The sequence below is a fragment of the Taudactylus pleione genome, unplaced genomic scaffold (genome assembly GCF_031769625.1).
Source record: "Taudactylus pleione unplaced genomic scaffold, aTauple2 ptg000894l, whole genome shotgun sequence".
Lineage (NCBI taxonomy): Eukaryota > Metazoa > Chordata > Amphibia > Anura > Myobatrachidae > Taudactylus > Taudactylus pleione.
This window is the reverse complement of record NW_028285295.1, coordinates 472,617-498,065: the sequence shown is the minus strand read 5'-3', so window position 1 is coordinate 498,065 and position 25,449 is coordinate 472,617. Positions and strand designations below refer to the sequence as shown.

Genomic DNA, 25,449 nt, shown 5'->3' with positions numbered 1-25,449 from the left:
TTGCCCTATTCAACTCCAAAGGATGCGAAAATGGGACCTGGCGAAACTTAGACAGGCGAAAAGTCCTGTCAGATTTGGGGAAATCAGCTTGACACCCCCCAAAAGATGCACTGACATTGGGGATCACTATGGATACCCCCGAATAGCCCTGCTGAAGGTAATTGGGGAACTTAAATGCTCTCAATAACTTCTAATTAGCGTCTTTGCACAAGTGGTGAAGAATAGCATTTAGAAGGTTTTTTTGAAGAAATTTTAAAGTTAATAATGTGAAGTTTTAAAAATCATTAAAAATCCACCTGCCGCAACCACCAGCAATCTTAAAAACACCTGGGGCATACTTGGGTACCCCCTCGAGTCTATTTAGCTAGTTTTTAAGTTTATCCCCCAACTTTGTACTTTTTCGCCCCCAAAATGAAAGTACTTTTTGGGGGTGTTAAGTTTGCACCCCAAAACCCCAATTCTGCATTTTTTCCGCCTAGTTCCATAGGCAAATCTTTTTCGCCTATTCGAATGCACTGGTGAAGAGTCTTTGGAATTGGATACGGGCATAAGTTTTCGTCTAGCGAAATGACGTCACAGCCGAAAACTTTACGCTAGAAAACGGCTTATCGCGGTTTATTGAATATGCACCTTTTTCATAATTTAGACAGAGATCAACAATCGGATACAAAAATGTGCAACAAGCAGAACAATTTGATTCAATGAAATCTGTATCACAGCTGGTTACACAGAGCTACAGTATTAGGCGTCCTCTCTCTCACACAGACCTATAGGGGTTACACACAGCTACAGTATTAGGCATCCTCTCTCTCACACAGACCTATAGGGGTTACACACAGCTACAGTATTAGGCATCCTCTCTCTCACAGACCTATAGGGGTTACACAGAGTTACAGTATTAGGCGTCCTCTCTCACAGACCTATAGGGGTTACACAGAGTTACAGTATTAGGCGTCCTCTCTCTCACAGACCTATAGGAGTTACAGTATTAGGCGTCCTCTCTCTCACAGACCTATAGGAGTTACAGTATTAGGCGTCCTCTCTCTCACAGACCTATAGGGGTTACACACAGCTACAGTATTAGGTGTCCTCTCTCACAGACCTATAGGGGTTACACACAGCTACAGTATTAGGCGTCCTCTCTCTCACAGACCTATAGGGGTTACACAGAGTTACAGTATTAGGCATCCTCTCTCTCACAGACCTATAGGGGTTACACACAGCTACAGTATTAGGCGTCCTCTCTCACAGACCTATAGGGGTTACACAGAGTTACAGTATTAGGCGTCCTCTCTCTCACAGACCTATAGGGGTTACACAGAGCTACAGTATTAGGCGTCCTCTCTCACACAGACCTATAGGGGTTACACAGAGTTACAGTATTAGGCATCCTCTCTCTCACAGACCTATAGGGGTTACACAGAGCTACAGTATTAGGCGTCCTCTCTCACAGACCTATAGGGGTTACACAGAGTTACAGTATTAGGCGTCCTCTCTCTCACAGACCTATAGGAGTTACAGTATTAGGCGTCCTCTCTCTCACAGACCTATAGGAGTTACAGTATTAGGCGTCCTCTCTCTCACAGACCTATAGGAGTTACAGTATTAGGCGTCCTCTCTCTCACAGACCTATAGGGGTTACACAGTTACAGTATTAGGCGTCCTCTCTCACAGACCTATAGGGGTTACACAGAGTTACAGTATTAGGCGTCCTCTCTCTCACAGACCTATAGGAGTTACAGTATTAGGCGTCCTCTCTCTCACAGACCTATAGGGGTTACACACAGCTACAGTATTAGGCGTCCTCTCTCTCACAGACCTATAGGCGTTACACACAGCTACAGTATTAGGCGTCCTCTCTCACAGACCTATAGGGGTTACACAGAGTTACAGTATTAGGCGTCCTCTCTCTCACAGACCTATAGGCGTTACACACAGCTACAGTATTAGGCGTCCTCTCTCACAGACCTATAGGGGTTACACAGAGTTACAGTATTAGGCGTCCTCTCTCTCACAGACCTATAGGGGTTACACAGTTACAGTATTAGGCATCCTCTCTCTCACAGACCTATAGGCGTTACACACAGCTACAGTATTAGGCGTCCTCTCTCACAGACCTATAGGGGTTACACAGAGTTACAGTATTAGGCGTCCTCTCTCTCACAGACCTATAGGAGTTACAGTATTAGGCGTCCTCTCTCTCACAGACCTATAGGGGTTACACAGTTACAGTATTAGGCATCCTCTCTCTAACAGACCTATAGGGGTTACACAGAGTTACAGTATTAGGCATCCTCTCTCTCACAGACCTATAGGGGTTACACAGAGCTACAGTATTAGGCGTCCTCTCTCACACAGACCTATAGGGGTTACACAGAGTTACAGTATTAGGCATCCTCTCTCTCACAGACCTATAGGGGTTACACAGAGCTACAGTATTAGGCGTCCTCTCTCACACAGACCTATAGGGGTTACACACAGCTACAGTATTAGGCGTCCTCTCTTACACAGACCTATAGGGGTTACACAGAGTTACAGTATTAGGCACCCTCTCTCTCACAGACCTATAGGGGTTACACACAGCTACAGTATTAGGCGTCCTCTCTTACACAGACCTATAGGGGTTACACAGAGTTACAGTATTAGGCATCCTCTCTCTCACACAGACCTATAGGGGTTACACACAGCTACAGTATTAGGCGTCCTCTCTTACACAGACCTATAGGGGTTACACAGAGCTACAGTATTAGGCACCCTCTCTCTCACAGACCTATAGGGGTTACACACAGCTACAGTATTAGGCGTCCTCTCTTACACAGACCTATAGGGGTTACACAGAGTTACAGTTTTAGGCGTCCTCTCTCTCACAGACCTATAGGGGTTACACAGAGCTACAGTATTAGGCGTCCTCTCTCACACAGACCTATAGGGGTTACACACAGCTACAGTATTAGGCGTCCTCTCTCTCACAGACCTATAGGAGTTACAGTATTAGGCGTCCTCTCTCTCACAGACCTATAGGGGTTACACACAGCTACAGTATTAGGTGTCCTCTCTCTCACAGACCTATAGGGGTTACACAGACTCCTTTTCCTCTGAGTACATGATGGTGTGAATTCAGCTCAATGTATTGAATTTGGGACATTTGTTCCTGGAAGAATCAGATTTTGATGTGTAATTTAATGATAAAATGAGCTCCTGCATTATTGTACAGCCTGTGTGACATATAAGACATACTGTATATTGCTGTGGTGCCTGTGCTATTTGTGTGTGGGTTTAATGATTAGGAAACATAAGTAATTGTATTAAATGTATACTGTATTTATTTATTTAGTCACTTGTAGACTCTGACATACACATTAGTGTTGAGGTATAGTATATATACACACACACTAAAGTGGTGGTATCATATACATTAGTTTGGAGGTTTTATATACATATACATTAGTTTGGAGGTTTTATATACATATACATTAGTTTGGAGGTATCGTATACATATACATTAGTTTGGAGGTAGCATATACATTAGTTTGGAGGTAACGTATACATATACATTAGTTTGGAGGTAGCATATACATTAGTTTGGAGGTAACGTATACATATACATTAGTTTGGAGGTTTTATATACATTACTTTGGAGGCTTTATATGCATTCGATTGAGGTATCGTATAGATATACAATAATTTGGAAGTAACATACAAATACATTAGTCTGGAGGTTTTATATACTTATACATAACTTTGGAGGTATCATATACATTAGTTTGGAGGTAACGTATACATGTACATTAGTTTGGAAGTAACATACATATACATTAATGTATATGTATATAAAACCTCCAAACTAATGTATTTGTATGTTACTTCCAAACTAATGTACATGTATACGTTACCTCCAAACTAATGTATATGATATCTCCAAAGTTATGTATATGTATATAAAACCTCCAGACTAATGTATTTGTATGTTACTTCCAAATTATTGTATATGTATACGATACCTCAATCTAATGTATATAAAGCCTCCAAAGTAATGTATATAAAACCTCCAAACTAATGTATACATTACCTCCAAACTAATGTATATGTATACGATACCTCCAAACTAATGTATATGTATATAAAACCTCCAAACTAGTTTGGAGGTATCGTATACATATACATTCGTTTGGAGGTTTTATTTACATATACATAACTTTGGAGGTATCATATACATTAGTTTGGAGGTAACGTATACATGTACATTAGTTTGGAAGTAACATACAAATACATTAATGTATATGTATATAAAACCTCCAAACTAATGTATTTGTATGTTACTTCCAAATTATTGTATATGTATACGATACCTCAATCTAATGTATATAATCCTCCAAAGTAATGTATATAAAACCTCCAAACTAATGTATATGTATACGATACCTCCAAACTAATGTATATGTATATAAAACCTCCAAACTAGTTTGGAGGCATCGTATACATATACATTCGTTTGGAGGTTTTATTTACATATACTTTAGTTTGGAGGGAAAATATACATTAGTTTGGAGCTTTTATATACATATATATTAGTTTGTAGGTTTTATATACATATATATTAGTTTGGAGGTTTTATTTACATATACATAAGTTTGGAGGTATCATATACATTAGTTTGGAAGTAACGTATACATATACATTAGTTTGGAGGTTTTAGATACCTATACATTAGATTGGATGTATCGTATACATATACTTTAGTTTGGAGGTTTTATATAGATATACATTAATGCCTAATTGCAAATACATTTTATTTATCAGTGAAATGTGAAAGGAAAGCAGACGGGGGGAGTCACAGGTATAGTCCTGTCAGTTTGCCATGAGCAATGTAATTATGGAATCGTCTCTAGGCATCAGTTTTACAGAATACCCAGAACTGCTCCTACAGATATAACAAGAACGTTTCAGGAACTGCTTAGGGCAGGGGTGGCCTAACTCAGTCCTCGAGATCTACCAACAGTTCACGTTTCCAGGTCTCCTCACAGAATCACAAGTGAAATAATTAGCTTCACCTATGGAACTTTCAAAATGTGTCAATGAGTAATGACTACACCTGTGCACCTGCTGGGTGACCTGGAAAACGTGAACTGTTGGTAGATCTCGAGGACCGAATTTGGCCACCCCTGGCTTAGGGTCTAAACTGGGTTCTGCAAGGTCCTGCTGCTTAGAAGGGGAAGAGATCATCCATAGAATAGGAAATCTTTCTTCTATACAGTAATGAGTAATGTGGGCAGGGATTCTTGTATTTCCTAAGATTCTCAATTCACAGATTCTGTATCTACAACGTCCAGCAAATTATGTACTTCCAAATAATCTTCTACTTAAACTGGATGAATCTCTGCATAATATATTCTATAACAATACATTTTCTGATAAACTGATTTAAAAACTAGAACACTGATCTATCCATGTTTTCATTTACTAACTTTCTGCCTCTTTTAGCTGGATATCAGTGATGTCACTATTTCATAGTAATTGGATAGGCTGCATTCTCAGTGGTGTCACTGGTTCCTAGTGACTGGATAGGCTGCATTCTCAGTGATGTCAATGGCTCCTAGTGACTGGATAGGCTGCACTCTCAGTGGTGTAATTGGTTCCTAGTGACTGGATAGGCTGCACTCTTAGTGATATCACTGGCTCCTAGTGACTGGATAGGCTGCATTCTCAGTGGTGTCACTGACTCCTAGTGAGTGGATAGGCTGCACTCTCAGTGATGTCCCTGGTTCCTAGTGACTGGATAGGCTGCACTCTCAGTGATGTCAATGGCTCCTAGTGACTGGATAGGCTGCACTCTCAGTGGTGTCATTGGTTCCTAGTGACTGGATAGGCTGCACCCTCAGTGATGTCACTGATGCCTAGTGACTTGATAGGCTGCATTCACAGTAATGTCACTATTTCATAGTAATTTGATAGGCTGCACTCTCAGTGATATCACTGGCTCCTAGTGACTGGATAGGCTGCATTCTCAGTGGTGTCACTGACTCCTAGTGAGTGGATAGGCTGCACTCTCAGTGATGTCCATTGGCTCCTAGTGACTGGATAGGCTGCACTCTCAGTGATGTCAATGGCTCCTAGTGACTGGATAGGCTGCACTCTCAGTGGTGTCATTGGTTCCTAGTGACTGGATAGGCTGCACCCTCAGTGATGTCACTGATGCCTAGTGACTTGATAGGCTGCATTCACAGTAATGTCACTATTTCATAGTAATTTGATAGGCTGCACTCTCAGTGATGTCACTGACTCCTAGTGACTGGATAGGCTGCACTCTCAGTGATGTCACTGGCTCCTAGTGACTGGATAGACTGCACTCTCAGTGATGTCATTGGTTCCTAGTGACTGGATAGGCTGCATTCACAGTAATGTCACTATTTCATAGTAATTTGATAGGCTGCACTCTCAGTGATGTCACTGGCTTCTAGTGACTGGATAACAAGAGATATGGTAAGAACTTACCTTTGTTATCTCTGTTTCTACGAAGTCCATAGGGTCCACAGGGTTGACCTTGGGGTATAGGTTGGGAACCAAATCCGGGCACCACTCAGTTAAAGCTTTTAGCTCCCAGGATGCACTTGGGTCCACTCTCCCTATAACCCCTCCCCCCAGCCAGAGGCACCTCAGTTTGTAAGTAGCCAAAGGCCGGAGGAGAGAAAAAGAGAGAGAAAACTGGAACACTCAAGAACCATTCTCACAGAAAAGGAGACGGGAAACCGGTGACCAGTAACACAGCCCATATGAAGCCAGGTGCATCAGGGCGGGCACCCTATGGACCCTATGGACTTCGTAGAAACATGGTAAGAACTTACTTTTGTTATCTCTATCTCTTGTTTTCTATTTCATGGTCCATAGGGGGTCCACAGGGTTGACCATGGGGATGTCCCAAAGCAGTTCAACCAAGGGTGGGGACGCTCCTGTGCTGAGAGGAGAATCCGCCGCCAAAAAGGAAGCATCCTGAGAGGCAAAGGAAACCAATGCCTAGAACCTTAAAAAAAGGTGTAGACAGAAGACCACGTGGCCACCTAGCAAGGCAAAACAGCCAAGGCGCCACAGCGAGCCGCCCACAAGGGTTACATGGCCCGAGAAAAAACAAGCATCAACAACAGAAAGGCCTACCCATGTGTAGGCCCCTGAAGAAGACATACGAGGCCATCCAGCCAACATCTGGCCATAGGCCGGCCATCCTTTCCTGTTAAAACCAGAAATCTCAGACCACCAATAAGGAGTCCGATTTCCGTAAGGAACTTGAACGGATCACATAAACCCACAGTTAATGAGGCCACACCAGCCGAGAGGACTGGGGACTGAATGGCTGTACCATAAGTTCCAGAATAATATGGAACCTAAAAATCACTAAGAAGAAACACAGGGCGAGAGCAACTCACACCCTGACATGATGCCCTCCAGAAGAGGGAGCCACATGAGAACGCTCCCAATTCCGACACTCATCTGGTCGATATAAACACCCTGAGAGAAAGAGAGAGCCAAAGCAATAGACCATGTAATGGCTATCACAACCAGCGGTTCCATTGACTGTCCCCGGAGGGAACGAAGAACCACTACTAACTCCCAAGGAGCCCCTAGGGAGGATAAATGGAAGCATAATCCAGAAAAACACTCCAAAGGATGAACTGGATACCAGAGTGGAGCAATTCCACATCTTAACCATACTGACAGTGTAGAGATCCGCACTGTCAGGAAGGCCATGCCGAGGGTGAAACCCAAGCCAGCCGGAAGGAATGCCAGAATATCTGGAAATCCTGGACACCGGAGGATCGTATCGACAGGTACGATACCATAAGAATTATGTATGCCACAGTCCGTGGCAGTTGCCAGCAAAGTCTGGCCTATCTGCTCTAAACATCTCAATGAAGACAGAGCCAGGGAAGCCCTAGGACCAGAGTAGGGGTGCAGTCAAAGACAAACGATCCAGGTCTAGGGAAAAACAAGGACCCTGAGACAACAGGTCCAGATAGTGAAGCAGTAGGAACGGAGCATCGATGAGGAGACTCCGAAAATCTTAGTACCAGTGATGTCTGGGACAAACTGGAGCCCCCAGAAGGAAAGCCCCTCCATCTCTAATTAAACTTCCGAAGACCTCGAGGAAGAAGGGAGACCGGAGGACACAGGTACACAAAGTGGAAGGACCACTTCACTGACAAAGAGTCACTGAAGGTAGCTTCAGTACTCCTAGAGCTGGACTGTAACACCGGCAATGTGTGATAGAGTCAGAAGGCCATAAGGATCAATCACCAGGAGTTGAAACCTGTCTTGGAGAAGAGACTAGTCCCGGAATGCACGTCGTGACGGCTGAGGAAGCCCACTTCCCAATGGAGAGCTCCCGGAATGAACACTGCAGAGATGGCCAGGAGAAGACCCTTGGACTATGTCAGAATGTATGACATTCCTGTCATTGCCACCCAACTACCAGTGTTGCCTAGATGGAAGCCACTGTTGTGACACTGTCGGACTGAACCTATTCAGGTTCACCGTGACATATGGGTTAGGCCAGAGTGAAGGCCCAAGACAGCCTAAAGTTCCAACAAGTTAAGTGGCAGGGCGGAAGCGACAGATGTTCAGCTGCCCCGAAACGAATGCGGACCAGACACTGTCTGTAGCAAAGAATACCATAGCCACCCGGACAGAGACCGACTCGCCTCCAGAGAGAACATCATCGTGCGAACAGCGATCCGATGGAAAAAACTTGATCCATCCGGGGAGGAGTCAATTATGGCAAGGCCTGGAATGTAACTGAGCACATTCCACCCTACCAAAAGGTAGACACTCTGGTAGACCGCGCATCACCAAGAGTAATGACATATGTCGACTGCGTAGACATCCGCACACTCCAAGTTGGAGAGCTGAGATCTTGTCTTACGCCAGAAAAATTCTAAGATTCTGAGAATCCAGCAGTGCTCCCAGATGAAGAATACCCTGTGAGGGATGCAGGGAGGACTTTTTCTCAGTTGACTACTTATCTGTGCCGAGAAGAAGCCATGGTTAGCCTGACCTAGCGGTAAAGTACCTCGGTGATCCTGCTAAAAGCAGGAGGCCGCCCAGATAAAGGAGCATTCGGATACACTGAACAGGTGAACTGTCAGAAAATCCATAAAGCTTGTAAACCCCGGTGGAGTTGAGGACAGTCCCAACAGGCAGAGCCCGAAACTTGCAAATGTTGCTGTGGCACAGCAAACCTGAACCCATGCTGATGAGAGGGCTCTGTATGTACCCGTAGGTACGTATCCTGAATACTCAGATATACCATAAAATCCCCAGGTTCCAAATGTCGGATGATGGAGCATGAAGGATTCCACCTGAGTCCAGGCACCCTTGGAATCTGACTCAGGGATTTGAGACAGAGTATAGGCAAATGAGGACCAGTCGGTCACTGCCCCAGAAAGAAAGTAGAACAACCAGTCCCTCGCTGAGATAGTGAGGCTGGCCGAAATAGCTCTGCTTACCGCCAAGACTGTATAGCTTTCTGGGAATGTAAGGCCCTGATCGTCTGAAGAAGGGCCCGTGGAACAACGCCTGTGAGGAGGCCGCCTGAGCAATGAGAGGCCGTTGAGAATCAGTACCTCACTCCGGAATTCCCCAGATGTAGACCTGTCCCGTCAGGCTGAAGGTTTATCCTCAGGCGTAGAAGCAGGGTCGTCCGTAAGTCCAGGACTGCTCGGTACTGGATATGGTGGCCCCCGTGGAGGCCGACAGCCTAGGAAAAAACAGGCCTTTAGGCTGACCCTGAGGACAAAAAGACTTAACAGAGTTAGTCTGAATGTAGTGGGAGTAGCTAAAGACAGTATCTCTCCATTAGTGATACTGCCAATGATGCAACAATCTTGTCAAGGTCAGGACCAAACAAGATCCTCCCCATGGAAGGAGTCTGCACCTCTGCTTTCCCATAATGTAGCCATAGGGTATTGCGGCGGATACAGTCGCAGCCGAAACCCTGAAAGTTAGAAGACCGGCATCCCATGTAGGTAATCCCACACGACCACTGCATATTTTATGTGAGCGGCAAAAGATATTTGAACCCCAGACGTGTTGGAGGGGAAAAACGTTACAAAAGCATCACCATGCGATGGCCATGGTAGGACGGGCAACAGGCCCTGAAAATGAGTACATTGATTTCAGACAAAGCTACCACCTACGGATCCGTAAAATCCGTCCAGGCTGGGATGGGAGGCGTATTAATGCCTGTAATCCGACGATGAACATACAAATCCACCCCTGAAGGAGATTCCATTACTTGTGAGGACCCTCAGGGAATGGGAAACAGGAGGCCTTTGTGACTCCTCGTATCTGGCGACAGCCAGACTCCCGCCATGAGATCCACTCGCTGGGCAGAAACGGGAAATGTATGATACAGGTGCAGGATCGACATTCTCTATATCCAGAATGAACCTGGCTACCAGCCCCAAAGCAGGGATAATAATACTTGTTTCAAGTATTATTATCCCTGCTTTGGGGCTGGTAGCCAGGTTCATTCTGGATATAGACATGTGAGAGGGAAAGAGCCGAATACACCATCCAGTTCACGGCAGAGCCACTGGGAAGTAACCACAGGGCGTATATCACGCCATTTAGTATTTCGTAGAAAACGACATCCACCAGGGTGGCCGTTGTGGTAATCCCTGCAAGGGGAATGACAGACCGATGTGGTATCGGAGGTAATTCATGTACTGTGAAAAACCCCGGCAGGGAGCGATAGTCTGTGACACAGGGGTAAACTGCAAGAAATTGCGAGATACCCCGAGTTGAAAAGGGCAGTATGGTGAAGTAACTCCAAGCGAGTGACGACAATGGGGCCCGCCCGGCGATCCTCAAAGGAGAGGATCCTGAGAAATAAACCGCCCTTTAAGGGGGTCGTGCAAGGGGCCCGGCGCCAGATGGCGCCGCATACATAAACCTTTCTGAGTTAAAATCCTCCGCACTAATTCCTGCAGGCTATGACTTGCAGGATAGCAATAATGGGTGCAGTATCGTGTGCAATCTCCTGGTCAGATATATTTGACTATCTTGACAGAAATATTAAGCAGCGCCATACCGGTCCTGACTAACGCTAAGAGTAGCTGCAGGGACCCATTATCAGCGTATGCAACACACAGTTCCATCTAAAATATGGCAACGTGCAGCACGCAACAGTATGTGACAAACCTCACAAATATTAACAAGTATATATATGTGAGGTCTCAGAACCACCCCAGGTACACCTGTATTAGGGCAGATAAAGACAAGGGATAGATATACACTGACAGGTGAGAGAAAAAGCAGACAGTCAGCACTAGCATAAGTCACATACAATGCAGACATATATACTGTACATACATAAGCATGACATATAATATACTGCACAATGTTGCTACATTCAACTGCCCAGATTCAGTGTCTGGGAAGGCTATAGCGCTGTGTACACTCACCCAAAATGGCCAGGTACGCAGGGGGACTGGGCTCACTGTCATCCTAGGAGTTCTGCAGCACCACCAAGAGATAATGGCCGCTGGAGACCTCAGAAGAAGCGTGGCCCGCGGGCTCAGCGACGCCGGACTGTAGTATTGAAAGGCGCGATGAGCTGAGGGGAGGAGCCGCTAGACAGGGAAGGCTTCCTCCCCTGGCTAGCAATTAACCCCCCGGGATGCCGGCTCCCGCTGCCGCTATAATCCCTGGTGGTCTGTGGACACGCGGGGTATGCCTCCATGGAGGGGGAGCCCGCCGCCACCGCTAGCGCCTCCGGTCTGTCCCCAGAGACCGGAGGCATAAGGCTGCATGTACACGCGGGTCACCGCAAGCGGTGACCACGCGACTTACCTGTCCCCGTCGATCCGGCAGCAGCCCAGGGAGTCCTCCAGAGCCCGGCTAGTACAGACTCTGGGGTCCCGCTGCGATCCCCAGATCTGTATTGGCGTCGCAGCGCCGGCGGGGTGTAGGAGCGGCAGCTTAGACGTCCATTGGACAGTCTGATGCTGCCGCTCTGAAGAGTAGTAAAAAATAATAAAACTCTTTAAAATAAATTATAAGCAGCCCCCCTGCAGTAACGGTGACCCGACTCCGGCCGGGCACCAACTTAAACTGAGGTGCCTCTGGCTGGGGGGAGGGGTTATAGGGAGAGTGGACCCAAGTGCATCCTGGGAGCTAAAAGCTTTAACTGCGTGGTGCCCGGATTTGGTTCCCAACCTATACCCCAAGGTCAACCCTGTGGACCCCCTATGGACCCTGAAGTAGAAAGGCTGCATTCTCAGTGATGTCACTGATTCCTAGTGACTGGATAGGCTGCACTCTTAGTGATGTCACTGGCTCCTAGTGACTGGCCAGACTGTATTCTTAGTGAGGTCATTGGTTCCTGGTGACTGGTAGGCTGCATTTTCATATTGCTTTAGCTCATTATGTACATTGGCAGGTAAATTTTAGTTCTTAGGTTGTAGTTTAAGTGATCTCTGAGTTCCAGCAATAGAATTCATCTCTATTAGATAGATCATGTGGGTGGCATAGCGTGTCGTGTGGCCTCGGGTGTAGCGTGTCGTGTGGCTTAGGGTGTAGCGTGTCGTGTGGCTTAGGGTGTAGCGCTGCGTCAGACTGTGCTTTATATACAAACATACCTACTTGGCCAGTTGCCACTATGTTGATGAACTTTGGATGCTGGTTGATGGTGAGACACAAAACGTCATCTGTGTGTTCTTGGTAAAAACTTTGAGATCCTGTAAAAACGTGAAAAGATTTATAAAAGAAACGTTCTCCTACAAAATGTGGTTTTATTGTGAGGTCAGAACCAACACATAAGTTTAGGGGAAATAATAGGTCTCAGGAATCCTGGCAGATAACAAATGCTGGTTAGTATGATGGAGCTGAATCTGTAATGTTATGGGGGATGATGGCTGTACTGTCCGACATTGTATACAATTTATATGTTACCCTACACCTTCCATGTGTGGCCCAACCAGACTGGTGGTTTATACAACAATGCCCTGGCAACGCAGTCTATTGTAGAGTACATGGTAAAAGGGCAACTTCCGTGGCAATATGTCCATAGTGCTGGGTGTTCTCACCTGTGGCGACATTGTACAGGATCCCGACAGAGGCAGCGTGGTACAGGATATCGGCACCCTCATTCAGGTAGTGCACATTATTCCGGCAATCCTTACCACGGTACCCAAACACCAGCTCCAACACCAGATCCTGTGGGTGAACATAAAGTCACTGTATTGTGTCACATTGCTTGGGAGAGCCTAGGCATCCTATGACTATCATACACATGTAAATCATATTGGGGTATACAGCACATTCAGTATATACTATCTGTACACACGCATCAATGGTAAGTTATTGTAAATGGGAGGAAAACAGTTTTTGTTGCAGAACAGACAAAGTTACGGATGGCATGACAAACGTGCTCTGCATATATACAATGTATGATATGTACCATAACCCACGAGGACACTCTCCTAAAACAGCTGTCTGTAATACACTAAGATATATCATTATTAGTAATGGGACAATTAATAAACATAGGACATGTTATGTGGCAGAGGAGGAAGCCAGTGAAACCGATACACCGACTGAGCTAATTGCCAGATCAGCTGGTGTGCGATTACTGACGCAGCTGACGCCAGTACAGTACTCAGTGGTTACTAATAGTGAGAGTCTCTTATACAAACCGTCTGGATGACGAGTTCTGCATTCTCCCTAGATGCAATATTGTACAATGAAACCTGGACACTAAAGCTGGGTACACACTATACAATTATCGCAACGATTTGCCAATAATTAGGTGTTTTGTTGTAGCGTGTAGAAATGAGCGTTTTGGCCAAACGCCGATAAAATGGGCTAAAAACACCCAGAAACGCTCTGCTTCGATTATCAGATCGTTTACACTTTCCAAGAGATATTGGCCAAATAGTCGCGATTTCGTGCAGTATGTGTACAGTCTCCATAATCTGTCCACATTTCCTATGATTTTTTTTACGCTTACCTCACCCTCCTTGTGGGCGAGCATATGCAAATTATCCATCCATGCGCCTGAAAATCCTCAGCTTTTACTTTGAAATAGTACTGTGTGTACCGCCACTGGCAGGAAAATGGCGCTGCTTGTCGCCCGTGTGCACTTAGCGTAACTCTCCATATCGTTGTACCAGCATAATAAACACATTACACTTTGCTGAAGCAATAGCTATAACTTTCGTTATTCAGAGAACTGAATGTGTCTGGCTGGGTTACAAGCCGTTATTATGGTAAATTATTATTACACCCTTCTGCTGCTTGTAGGCAATAATGTTATTAATTTGTAGTATATTTCACAAGTCTTCTTGTTTTACTCACTAGCCTCCCTGAGCGCAGCTAAACAGATTTATGGTGTATGTCTATAGGTACGCTTTGCTTACCTAATAAATAGCCTAATAAATAAACAAATTGCTCTTTTAATTACAATATATTGAGGCCTAAATTTAAGTCTGGAACTTACGTATTAGTCCTACAGTAACTGGTAGATCTTCAGCGTGACATCTAAACTATTCTCATTGTGCCGGGGCTGCTAAACTCCGCACTAGGGAGGTACGGTAACGTGCTGCACTGTGCCGGGGCTGCTAACCTCCGCACTAGGGAGGTACGGTAATGTGCTGCACTGTGCCGGGGCTGCTAACCTCTGCACTAGGGAGGTACGGTAACGCGCTGCACTGTGCCGGGGCTGCTAACCTCTGCACTAGGGAGGTACGGTAACGTGCTGCACTGTGCCGAGGCTGCTAACCTCCGCACTAGGGAGGTACGGTAATGTGCTGCACTGTGCCGGGGCTGCTAACCTCTGCACTAGGGAGGTACGGTAACGTGCTGCACTGTGCCGGGGCTGCTAACCTCCGCACTAGGGAGGTACGGTAATGTGCTGCACTGTGCCGGGGCTGCTAACCTCCGCACTAGGGAGGCACGGTAACGTGCTGCACTGTGTCGGGGCTGCTAACCTCCGCACTAGGGAGGTACGGTAACGTGCTGCACTGTGCCGGGGCTGTTCCCAGGTTAGCACAGAACATGTAGTTCACTTTTATGGGTCAGGGGTCCCTTGTTTTCCATCCTCCTAGACAGTAGATGTGGATGATGCTGGATCACTAAAGAATGACAGGTGCATAGCCGAGCTAACACCGGAGTAAGCACTGCAATGGCCGCCGGGTAACATCCAGGTCACAGGATTCCACCAGCCGCATAACACAACCAGCATCCTCAGTAGATTTGGGGAACCCCCACTCACCAGATTACTCACCCTTTACCCCAATTGCCATCACTGTGTAACCCTGCCTCCCCGCATTAATCACAGTGTATAGTTCTGCACCTCTTGTGAAGAATGTACATAAAAGTAGAGGGGAATCCTCCAGCCCCCCCAAATGCAGGAAGTGGAGCCAACACTTGTTTGCACCCTCACCTCAATGGGTCTCTTCTTTTTCCCAACGTTGTTAGTCTGGAGTTTTTCAGGCTGCGGCAATGCCCTACTAACGGGAGGTCTGAAACAGAGAACTGAATAAGAAAAGGCCGGTCTGTCACCCATTCCACACAAGAGCAGGAGATCTGCAGAGGGAATGACTGGAAAGGGCAGACTGTACTATGTTACATGGATGGAGGAATCGATAACCTGGACACTGTAAACTGCATGGACTGAAAGGGTCTGCAGATCCCCAAACTGCCCACTAGGGGGAAGAATCTGATGGAATTGTCAGCCATGATGTCCACAACCTGGACAGTGACGATGGGACAGGTATGTTGATGACATTCAGGTGAGAACGTTCTGCGAATGGCTCAGGGATGGTGATGGCGGAACGTGGAGGGAAATACAATTACCTGGACCCTCTACAGAGCAGCAGATAAGAGAAAGATAAGTATTACACACACAGGGACAGCTGGAGATGGAGACAGAGAAACAAATCCCCTACAGGTAAATCCTTTTTCCAGCAATAAAACCTCTGCACGGCTCTCGCTGATCAGAGAGACCGGTATCTGGGGACGCTGGAAGTGTATCTTCACATGGACGTGTTTATCTATTGGGGATATAGGACTGGTATCATCATTCAGAGGTGGGCGCATTCCCCCCCGCATCCTACGTAAATGCTAGTTTCTGCCTTCCCCTAGTGTACTAGCCTGCACCTCAATGAGCTGGCACTGAGACGCCCACTGTCACCATCGCGTGCACCATCTGAGCGTGGCCTCTGTGGCTGCAGCGCTGCATCTGAGAACGCAGCGGCTTACAATGACACGCCTGCGACACTCCCATGGATCATATTTTTGGCGTTTACGTCAGACTTCCTAGTGGCCCAGTAACGCCCCTGGTATCCCCTTGGCATTTCTGATGCCAGCTTTCCCCTATGCCACACCACATTTGTGTGTACACACAGGATAACTTCTGTGCCATAGGGGTTTACAGAACATTCCGCGCATGCACAGTAGCAAATAATTATTCAGCTACTAGAACATCAGTAGTTGCATGCGGATTGCGTCCGGCTGTGACACAAGCCCTATATCTTCAGCACACGCCGCGCTAAGATGATTTTACATATATTACACACTGAGTGAGAGCTGTTTCATTCGCTATCCCAGCACAGCAATGCCAATAACCTGTGTTACTGGCACTACTGCACTGGGATAGGAGACACGGCCCTGTGTTATTACATTGCTGCACTGGGATAGGAGACACGGCCCCGTGTTATTACATTGCTGCACTGGGATAGGAGACACGGCCCCGTGTTATTACATTGCTGCACTGGGATAGGAGACACGGCCCCGTGTTATTGGCATTGCTGCACTGGGATAGGAGACATGGCCCTGTGTTATTACATTGCTCCACTGAGATAGGAGACACGGCCCCGTGTTATTACATTGCTGCACTGAGATAGCAGACACGGCCCCGTGTTATTACATTGCTGCACTGGGATAGGAGACACGGCCCCGTGTTATTACATTGCTGCACTGGGATAGGAGACACGGCCCCGTGTTATTACATTGCTGCACTGGGATAGGAGACACGGCCCCGTGTTATTACATTGCTGCACTGGGATAGGAGATACGGCCGCGTGTTATTATATTGCTGCACTGGGATAGGAGACACGGCCCCGTGTTATTACATTGCTGCACTGGGATAGGAGACACGGCCCCGTGTTATTACATTGCTGCACTGGGATAGGAGATACGGCCGCGTGTTATTATATTGCTGCACTGGGATAGGAGACACGGCCCCGTGTTATTACATTGCTGCACTGGGATAGGAGACACGGCCCCGTGTTATTGGCATTGCTGCACTGGGATAGGAGACACGGCCCCGTGTTATTACATTGCTGCACTGGGATAGGAGACACGGCCCAGTGTTATTACATTGCTGCACTGGGATAGGAGACACGGCCCCGTGTTATTACATTGCTGCACTGGGATAGGAGACACGGCCCAGTGTTATTACATTGCTGCACTGGGATAGGAGACACGGCCCCGTGTTATTACATTGCTGCACTGGGATAGGAGACACGGCCCCGTGTTATTACACTGCTGCACTGGGATAGGAGACACGGCCCCGTGTTATTACACTGCTGCACTGGGATAGGAGACACGGCCCCGTGTTATTGGCATTGCTGCACTGGGATAGGAGACACGGCCCTGTGTTATTACATTGCTGCACTGGGATAGGAGACACGGCCCCGTGTTATTACATTGCTGCACTGGGATAGGAGACACGGCCCTGTGTTATTACATTGCTGCACTGGGATAGGAGACACGGCCCTGTGTTATTACATTGCTGCACTGGGATAGGAGACACGGCCCTGTGTAAGCACAGGGTGGATATAAATGCCTCTATGTAAACACAGAACAAAGAGAGAGGTACTGTACTGCGGGGGTGCAGCAATGAGTGTCCTGTCACGTCACCCCCATAAGACTGAGACGCTGTCAGATAGTGATTATTACAGTGGAGGGCACTTACCTGACTACGCCCTGCCTTCAGTGATGCATGGAGAGAAGGGGAGAGAAATCTGAGTTATTAGAAAGCACAGCACTGGGGAGACGGATAGAGAAGAGAGCACAGCACTGGGGAGACTGATAGAGAAGAGAGCACAGCACTGGGGAGACTGATATAGAAGAGAGCACAGCACTGGGGAGACTGATAGAGAAGGGAGCACAGCACTGGGGAGACTGATAGAGAAGGGAGCACAGCACTGGGGAGACTGATAGAGAAGAAAGGACAGCACTGGGGAGACTGATAGAGAAGAGAGCACAGCACTGGGGATACTGATAGACAAGCACAGCACTGGGGAGACAGATAGAGAAGAGAGAACAGCACTGGAGAGACTGATAGAGAAGGGAGCACAGCACTGGGGAGACTGATAGAGAAGGGAGCACAGCACTGGGGACACTGATAGAGAAGAGAGCACAGCACTGGGGAGACTGATAGAGAAGGGAGCACAGCACTGGGGAGACTGATAGAGAAGAGAGCACAGCACTGGGGAGACTGATAGAGAAGAAAGGACAGCACTGGGGAGACTGATAGAGAAGCACAGCACTGGGGAGTCTGATAGAGAAGAAAGGACAGCACTGGGGAGACTGATAGAGAAGAAAGCACAGCACTGGGGAGACTGATAGAGAAGAAAGGACAGCACTGGGAACACTGATAGAGAATAAAGCACAGCACTGGGGAGACTGACAGAGAAGAGAGCACAGCACTGGGGAGACTGATAGAGAAGAAAGGACAGCACTGGGGACACTGATAGAGAAGCACTGCACTGGGGAGACTGATAGAGAAGAGAGCACAGCACTGGGGAGACTGATAGAGAAGCACAGCACTGGGGAGACTGATAGAGAAGAGAGCACAGTACTGGGGAGACTGATAGAGAAGAGAGCACAGTACTGGGGACACTGATAGAGAAGAAAGCACAGCACTGGGGAGACTGATAGAGAAGAAAGGACAGCACTGGGGAGACTGATAGAGAAGCAAGCACAGCACTGGGGAGACTGATAGAGAAGAAAGCACAGCACTGGGGAGACTGATAGAGAAGGGAGCACAGCACTGGGGACACTGATAGACAAGCACAGCACTGGGGAGACTGATAGAGAAGAGAGCACAGCACTGGAGAGACTGATAGAGAAGGGAGCACAGCACTGGGGAGACTGATAGAGAAGGGAGCACAGCACTGGGGACACTGATAGAGAAGAGAAGCACAGCACTGGGTAGACTGATAGAGAAGCACAGCACTGGGGACACTGATAGAGAAGAGAAGCACAGCACTGGGTAGACTGATAGAGAAGCACAGCACTGGGGAGACTGATAGAGAAGCAAGCACAGCACTGGGGAGACTGATAGAGAAGAAAGCACAGCACTGGGGAGACTGATAGAGAAGAAAGCACAGCACTGGGGAGACTGATAGAGAAGGGAGCACAGCACTGGGGAGACTGATAGAGAAGCACAGCACTGGGGAGACTGATAGAGAAGAAAGGACAGCACTGGGGACACTGATAGAGAAGAGAGCACAGCACTGGGAACACTGATAGAGAAGAAAGCACAGCACTGGGGAGACTGATAGAGAAGGGAGCACAGCACTGGGGACACTGATAGAGAAGAGAGCACAGCACTGGGGACACTGATAGAGAAGAGAGCACAGCACTGGGAACACTGATAGACAAGCACAGCACTGGGGAGACTGATAGAGAAGGGAGCACAGCACTGGGGAGACTGATAGAGAAGGGAGCACAGCACTGGGGAGACTGATAGAGAAGAGAGCACAGCACTGGGGAGACTGATAGAGAAGAGAGCACAGCACTGGGGAGACTGATAGAGAAGCACAGCACTGGGGAGACTGATAGAGAAGAAAGGACAGAACTGAGGACACTGATAGAGAAGAGAGCACAGCACTGGGGAGACTGATAGAGAAGAAAGCACAGCACTGGGGAGACTGATAGAGAAGAAAGGACAGCACTGGGGAGACTGATAGAGAAGAAAGCACAGCACTGGGGAGACTGATAGAGAAGAAAGGACAGCACTGGGGAGACTGATAGAGAAGGGAGCACAGCACTGGGGACACTGATAGAGAAGAGAGCACAGCACTGGGGACACTGATAGAGAAGAGAGCACAGCACTGGGAACACTGATAGACAAGCACAGCACTGGGGAGACTGATAGAGAAGGGAGCACAGCACTGGGTAGACTGATAGAGAAGGGAGCACAGCACTGAGAACACTGATAGAGAAGAAAGCACAGCACTGGGGAGACTGATAGAGAAGGGAGCACAGCACTGGGGAGACTGATATAGAAGAGAGCACAGCACTGGGGAGACTGATATAGAAGAGAGCACAGCACTGGGGAGACTGATAGAGAAGGGAGCACAGCACTGGGGAGACTGATAGAGAAGGGAGCACAGCACTGGGGAGACTGATAGAGAAGGGAGCACAGCACTGGGGAGACTGATAGAGAAGCACAGCACTGGGGAGACTGATAGAGAAGAAAGGACAGCACTGGGGAGACTGATAGAGAAGAGAGCACAGCACTGGGAACACTGATAGAGAAGAAAGCACAGCACTGGGGAGACTGATATAGAAGAGAGCACAGCACTGGGGAGACTGATAGAGAAGGGAGCACAGCACTGGGGAGACTGATAGAGAAGGGAGCACAGCACTGGGGAGACTGATAGAGAAGGGAGCACAGCACTGGGGAGACTGATAGAGAAGCACAGCACTGGGGAGACTGATAGAGAAGAAAGGACAGCACTGGGGACACTGATAGAGAAGAGAGCACAGCACTGGGAACACTGATAGAGAAGCACAGCACTGGGGAGACTGATAGAGAAGAGAGCACAGCACTGGGGACACTGATAGAGAAGAAAGCACAGCACTGGGGAGACTGATAGAGAAGAGAGCACAGCACTGGGGAGACTGATAGAGAAGGGAGCACAGCACTGGGGAGACTGATAGAGAAGCAAGCACAGCACTGGGGAGACTGATATAGAAGAGAGCACAGCACTGGGGAGACTGATAGAGAAGGGAGCACAGCACTGGGGAGACTGATAGAGAAGAAAGGACAGCACTGGGGACACTGATAGAGAAGAAAGCACAGCACTGGGGAGACTGATAGAGAAGGGAGCACAGCACTGGGGAGACTGATAGAGAAGGGAGCACAGCACTGGGGAGACTGATAGAGAAGGGAGCACAGCACTGGGGAGACTGATAGAGAAGAAAGGACAGCACTGGGGAGACTGATAGAGAAGAGAGCACAGCACTGGGGATACTGATAGAGAAGCAAGCACAGCACTGGGGAGACTGATAGAGAAGAAAGCACAGCACTGGGGAGACTGATAGAGAAGGGAGCACAGCACTGGGGACACTGATAGACAAGCACAGCACTGGGGAGACTGATAGAGAAGGGAGCACAGCACTGGAGAGACTGATAGAGAAGGGAGCACAGCACTGGGGAGACTGATAGAGAAGGGAGCACAGCACTGGGGACACTGATAGAGAAGAGAAGCACAGCACTGGGTAGACTGATAGAGAAGCACAGCACTGGGGAGACTGATAGAGAAGCAAGCACAGCACTGGGGAGACTGATAGAGAAGAAAGCACAGCACTGGGGAGACTGATAGAGAAGAAAGCACAGCACTGGGGAGACTGATAGAGAAGGGAGCACAGCACTGGGGAGACTGATAGAGAAGCACAGCACTGGGGAGACTGATAGAGAAGAAAGGACAGCACTGGGGACACTGATAGAGAAGAGAGCACAGCACTGGGAACACTGATAGAGAAGAAAGCACAGCACTGGGGAGACTGATAGAGAAGGGAGCACAGCACTGGGGACACTGATAGAGAAGAGAGCACAGCACTGGGGACACTGATAGAGAAGAGAGCACAGCACTGGGAACACTGATAGACAAGCACAGCACTGGGGAGACTGATAGAGAAGGGAGCACAGCACTGGGGAGACTGATAGAGAAGGGAGCACAGCACTGGGGAGACTGATAGAGAAGAGAGCACAGCACTGGGGAGACTGATAGAGAAGAGAGCACAGCACTGGGGAGACTGATAGAGAAGCACAGCACTGGGGAGACTGATAGAGAAGAGAGCACAGCACTGGGGAGACTGATAGAGAAGAAAGCACAGCACTGGGGAGACTGATAGAGAAGAAAGGACAGCACTGGGGAGACTGATAGAGAAGAAAGCACAGCACTGGGGAGACTGATAGAGAAGAAAGGACAGCACTGGGGAGACTGATAGAGAAGGGAGCACAGCACTGGGGACACTGATAGAGAAGAGAGCACAGCACTGGGGACACTGATAGAGAAGAGAGCACAGCACTGGGAACACTGATAGACAAGCACAGCACTGGGGAGACTGATAGAGAAGAAAGGACAGCACTGGGGAGACTGATAGAGAAGAGAGCACAGCACTGGGAACACTGATAGAGAAGAAAGCACAGCACTGGGGAGACTGATATAGAAGAGAGCACAGCACTGGGGAGACTGATAGAGAAGGGAGCACAGCACTGGGGAGACTGATAGAGAAGGGAGCACAGCACTGGGGAGACTGATAGAGAAGGGAGCACAGCACTGGGGAGACTAATAGAGAAGCACAGCACTGGGGAGACTGATAGAGAAGAAAGGACAGCACTGGGGACACTGATAGAGAAGAGAGCACAGCACTGGGAACACTGATAGAGAAGCACAGCACTGGGGAGACTGATAGAGAAGAGAGCACAGCACTGGGGACACTGATAGAGAAGAAAGCACAGCACTGGGGAGACTGATAGAGAAGAGAGCACAGCACTGGGGAGACTGATAGAGAAGAGAGCACAGCACTGGGGACACTGATAGAGAAGCACAGCACTGGGGAGACTGATAGAGAAGAGAGCACAGCACTGGGAACACTGATAGACAAGCACAGCACTGGGGAGACTGATAGAGAAGAGAGCACAGCACTGGGGAGACTGATAGAGAAGCACAGCACTGGGGAGACTGATAGAGAAGAGAGCACAGCACTGGGGACACTGATAGAGAAGAGAGCACAGCACTGGGGACACTGATAGAGAAGAAAGGACAGCACTGGGGACACTGATAGAGAAGCACAGCACTGGGGAGACTGATAGAGAAGAGAGCACAGTACTGGGGACACTGATAGAGAAGAAAGCACAGCACTGGGGAGACTGATAGAGAAGAAAGCACAGCACTGGGGAGACTGATAGAGAAGAGAGCACAGCACTGGGGAGACTGATAGAGAAGGGAGCACAGCACTGGGGAGACTGATAGAGAAGGGAGCACAGCACTGGGGAGACTGATAGAGAAGCACAGCACTGGGGACACTGAAAGAGAAGAGAGCACAGCACTGGGGACACTGATAGAGAAGAGAGCACAGCACTGGGGACATTGATAGACAAGCACAGCACTGGGGAGACTGATAGAGAAGAGAGCACAGCACTAGGGAGACTGATAGAGAAGCACAGCACTGGGGAGACTGATAGAGAAGCACAGCACTGGGGAGACTGATAGAGAAGGGAGCACAGCACTGGGGAGACTGATAGAGAAGGGAGCACAGCACTGGGGAGACTGATAGAGAAGCACAGCACTGGGGACACTGATAGAGAAGAGAGCACAGCACTGGGGAGACTGATAGAGAAGAGAGCACAGCACTGGGGACACTGATAGAGAAGAGAGCACAGCACTGGGGACACTGATAGAGAAGAGAGCACAGCACTGGGGACACTGATAGAGAAGAAAGGACAGCACTGGGGACACTGATAGAGAAGCACAGCACTGGGGAGACTGATAGAGAAGAGAGCACAGTACTGGGGACACTGATAGAGAAGAAAGCACAGCACTGGGGAGACTGATAGAGAAGAAAGCACAGCACTGGGGAGACTGATAGAGAAGAGAGCACAGCACTGGGGAGACTGATAGAGAATGGAGCACAGCACTGGGGAGACTGATAGAGAAGCACAGCACTGGGGAGACTGATAGAGAAGAAAGGACAGCACTGGGGACACTGATAGAGAAGAGAGCACAGCACTGGGAACACTGATAGAGAAGAAAGCACAGCACTGGGGAGACTGATAGAGAAGGGAGCACAGCACTGGGGACACTGATAGAGAAGAGAGCACAGCACTGGGGACACTGATAGAGAAGAGAGCACAGCACTGGGAACACTGATAGACAAGCACAGCACTGGGGAGACTGATAGAGAAGGGAGCACAGCACTGGGGAGACTGATAGAGAAGGGAGCACAGCACTGGGGAGACTGATAGAGAAGAGAGCACAGCACTGGGGAGACTGATAGAGAAGAGAGCACAGCACTGGGGAGACTGATAGAGAAGCACAGCACTGGGGAGACTGATAGAGAAGAGAGCACAGCACTGGGGAGACTGATAGAGAAGAAAGCACAGCACTGGGGAGACTGATAGAGAAGAAAGGACAGCACTGGGGAGACTGATAGAGAAGAAAGCACAGCACTGGGGAGACTGATAGAGAAGAAAGGACAGCACTGGGGAGACTGATAGAGAAGGGAGCACAGCACTGGGGACACTGATAGAGAAGAGAGCACAGCACTGGGGACACTGATAGAGAAGAGAGCACAGCACTGGGAACACTGATAGACAAGCACAGCACTGGGGAGACTGATAGAGAAGGGAGCACAGCACTGGGGAGACTGATAGAGAAGGGAGCACAGCACTGGGGAGACTGATAGAGAAGGGAGCACAGCACTGGGGAGACTGATAGAGAAGCACAGCACTGGGGAGACTGATAGAGAAGAAAGGACAGCACTGGGGAGACTGATAGAGAAGAGAGCACAGCACTGGGAACACTGATAGAGAAGAAAGCACAGCACTGGGGAGACTGATATAGAAGAGAGCACAGCACTGGGGAGACTGATAGAGAAGGGAGCACAGCACTGGGGAGACTGATAGAGAAGGGAGCACAGCACTGGGGAGACTGATAGAGAAGGGAGCACAGCACTGGGGAGACTGATAGAGAAGCACAGCACTGGGGAGACTGATAGAGAAGAAAGGACAGCACTGGGGACAATGATAGAGAAGAGAGCACAGCACTGGGAACACTGATAGAGAAGCACAGCACTGGGGAGACTGATAGAGAAGAGAGCACAGCACTGGGGACACTGATAGAGAAGAAAGCACAGCACTGGGGAGACTGATAGAGAAGAGAGCACAGCACTGGGGAGACTGATAGAGAAGAGAGCACAGCACTGGGGACACTGATAGAGAAGCACAGCACTGGGGAGACTGATAGAGAAGAGAGCACAGCACTGGGGAGACTGATAGAGAAGAGAGCACAGCACTGGGGAGACTGATAGAGAAGAGAGCACAGCACTGGGGAGACTGATAGACAAGCACAGCACTGGGGAGACTGATAGAGAAGAGAGCACAGCACTGGGGAGACTGATAGAGAAGCACAGCACTGGGGAGACTGATAGAGAAGA

At 48.3% G+C, this 25,449-nt stretch overlaps 1 protein-coding gene across 3 annotated transcripts in view; it reads right to left on the bottom strand.

Moving 5' to 3' along the window:
- EML5 (EMAP like 5) overlaps positions 1-25,449 on the bottom strand; it is a 256,157-nt gene that overhangs the window by 17,709 nt on the left and 212,999 nt on the right. For 2 of the 3 annotated variants that reach the window (XM_088459090.1, XM_088459089.1), the window contains exons 28-30: positions 15,434-15,512; positions 13,077-13,206; positions 12,630-12,728 (exon numbers count right to left, since the gene is read on the bottom strand). In XM_088459090.1, the coding sequence (XP_088315216.1) occupies positions 12,630-12,728; positions 13,077-13,206; positions 15,434-15,512 (308 nt within the window). Of the gene's footprint in view, positions 1-12,629; positions 12,729-13,076; positions 13,207-15,433; positions 15,513-15,846; positions 15,856-17,968; positions 17,984-25,449 lie in introns of all 3 variants that reach the window. The other variant, XM_088459091.1, reaches the window with a different exon arrangement.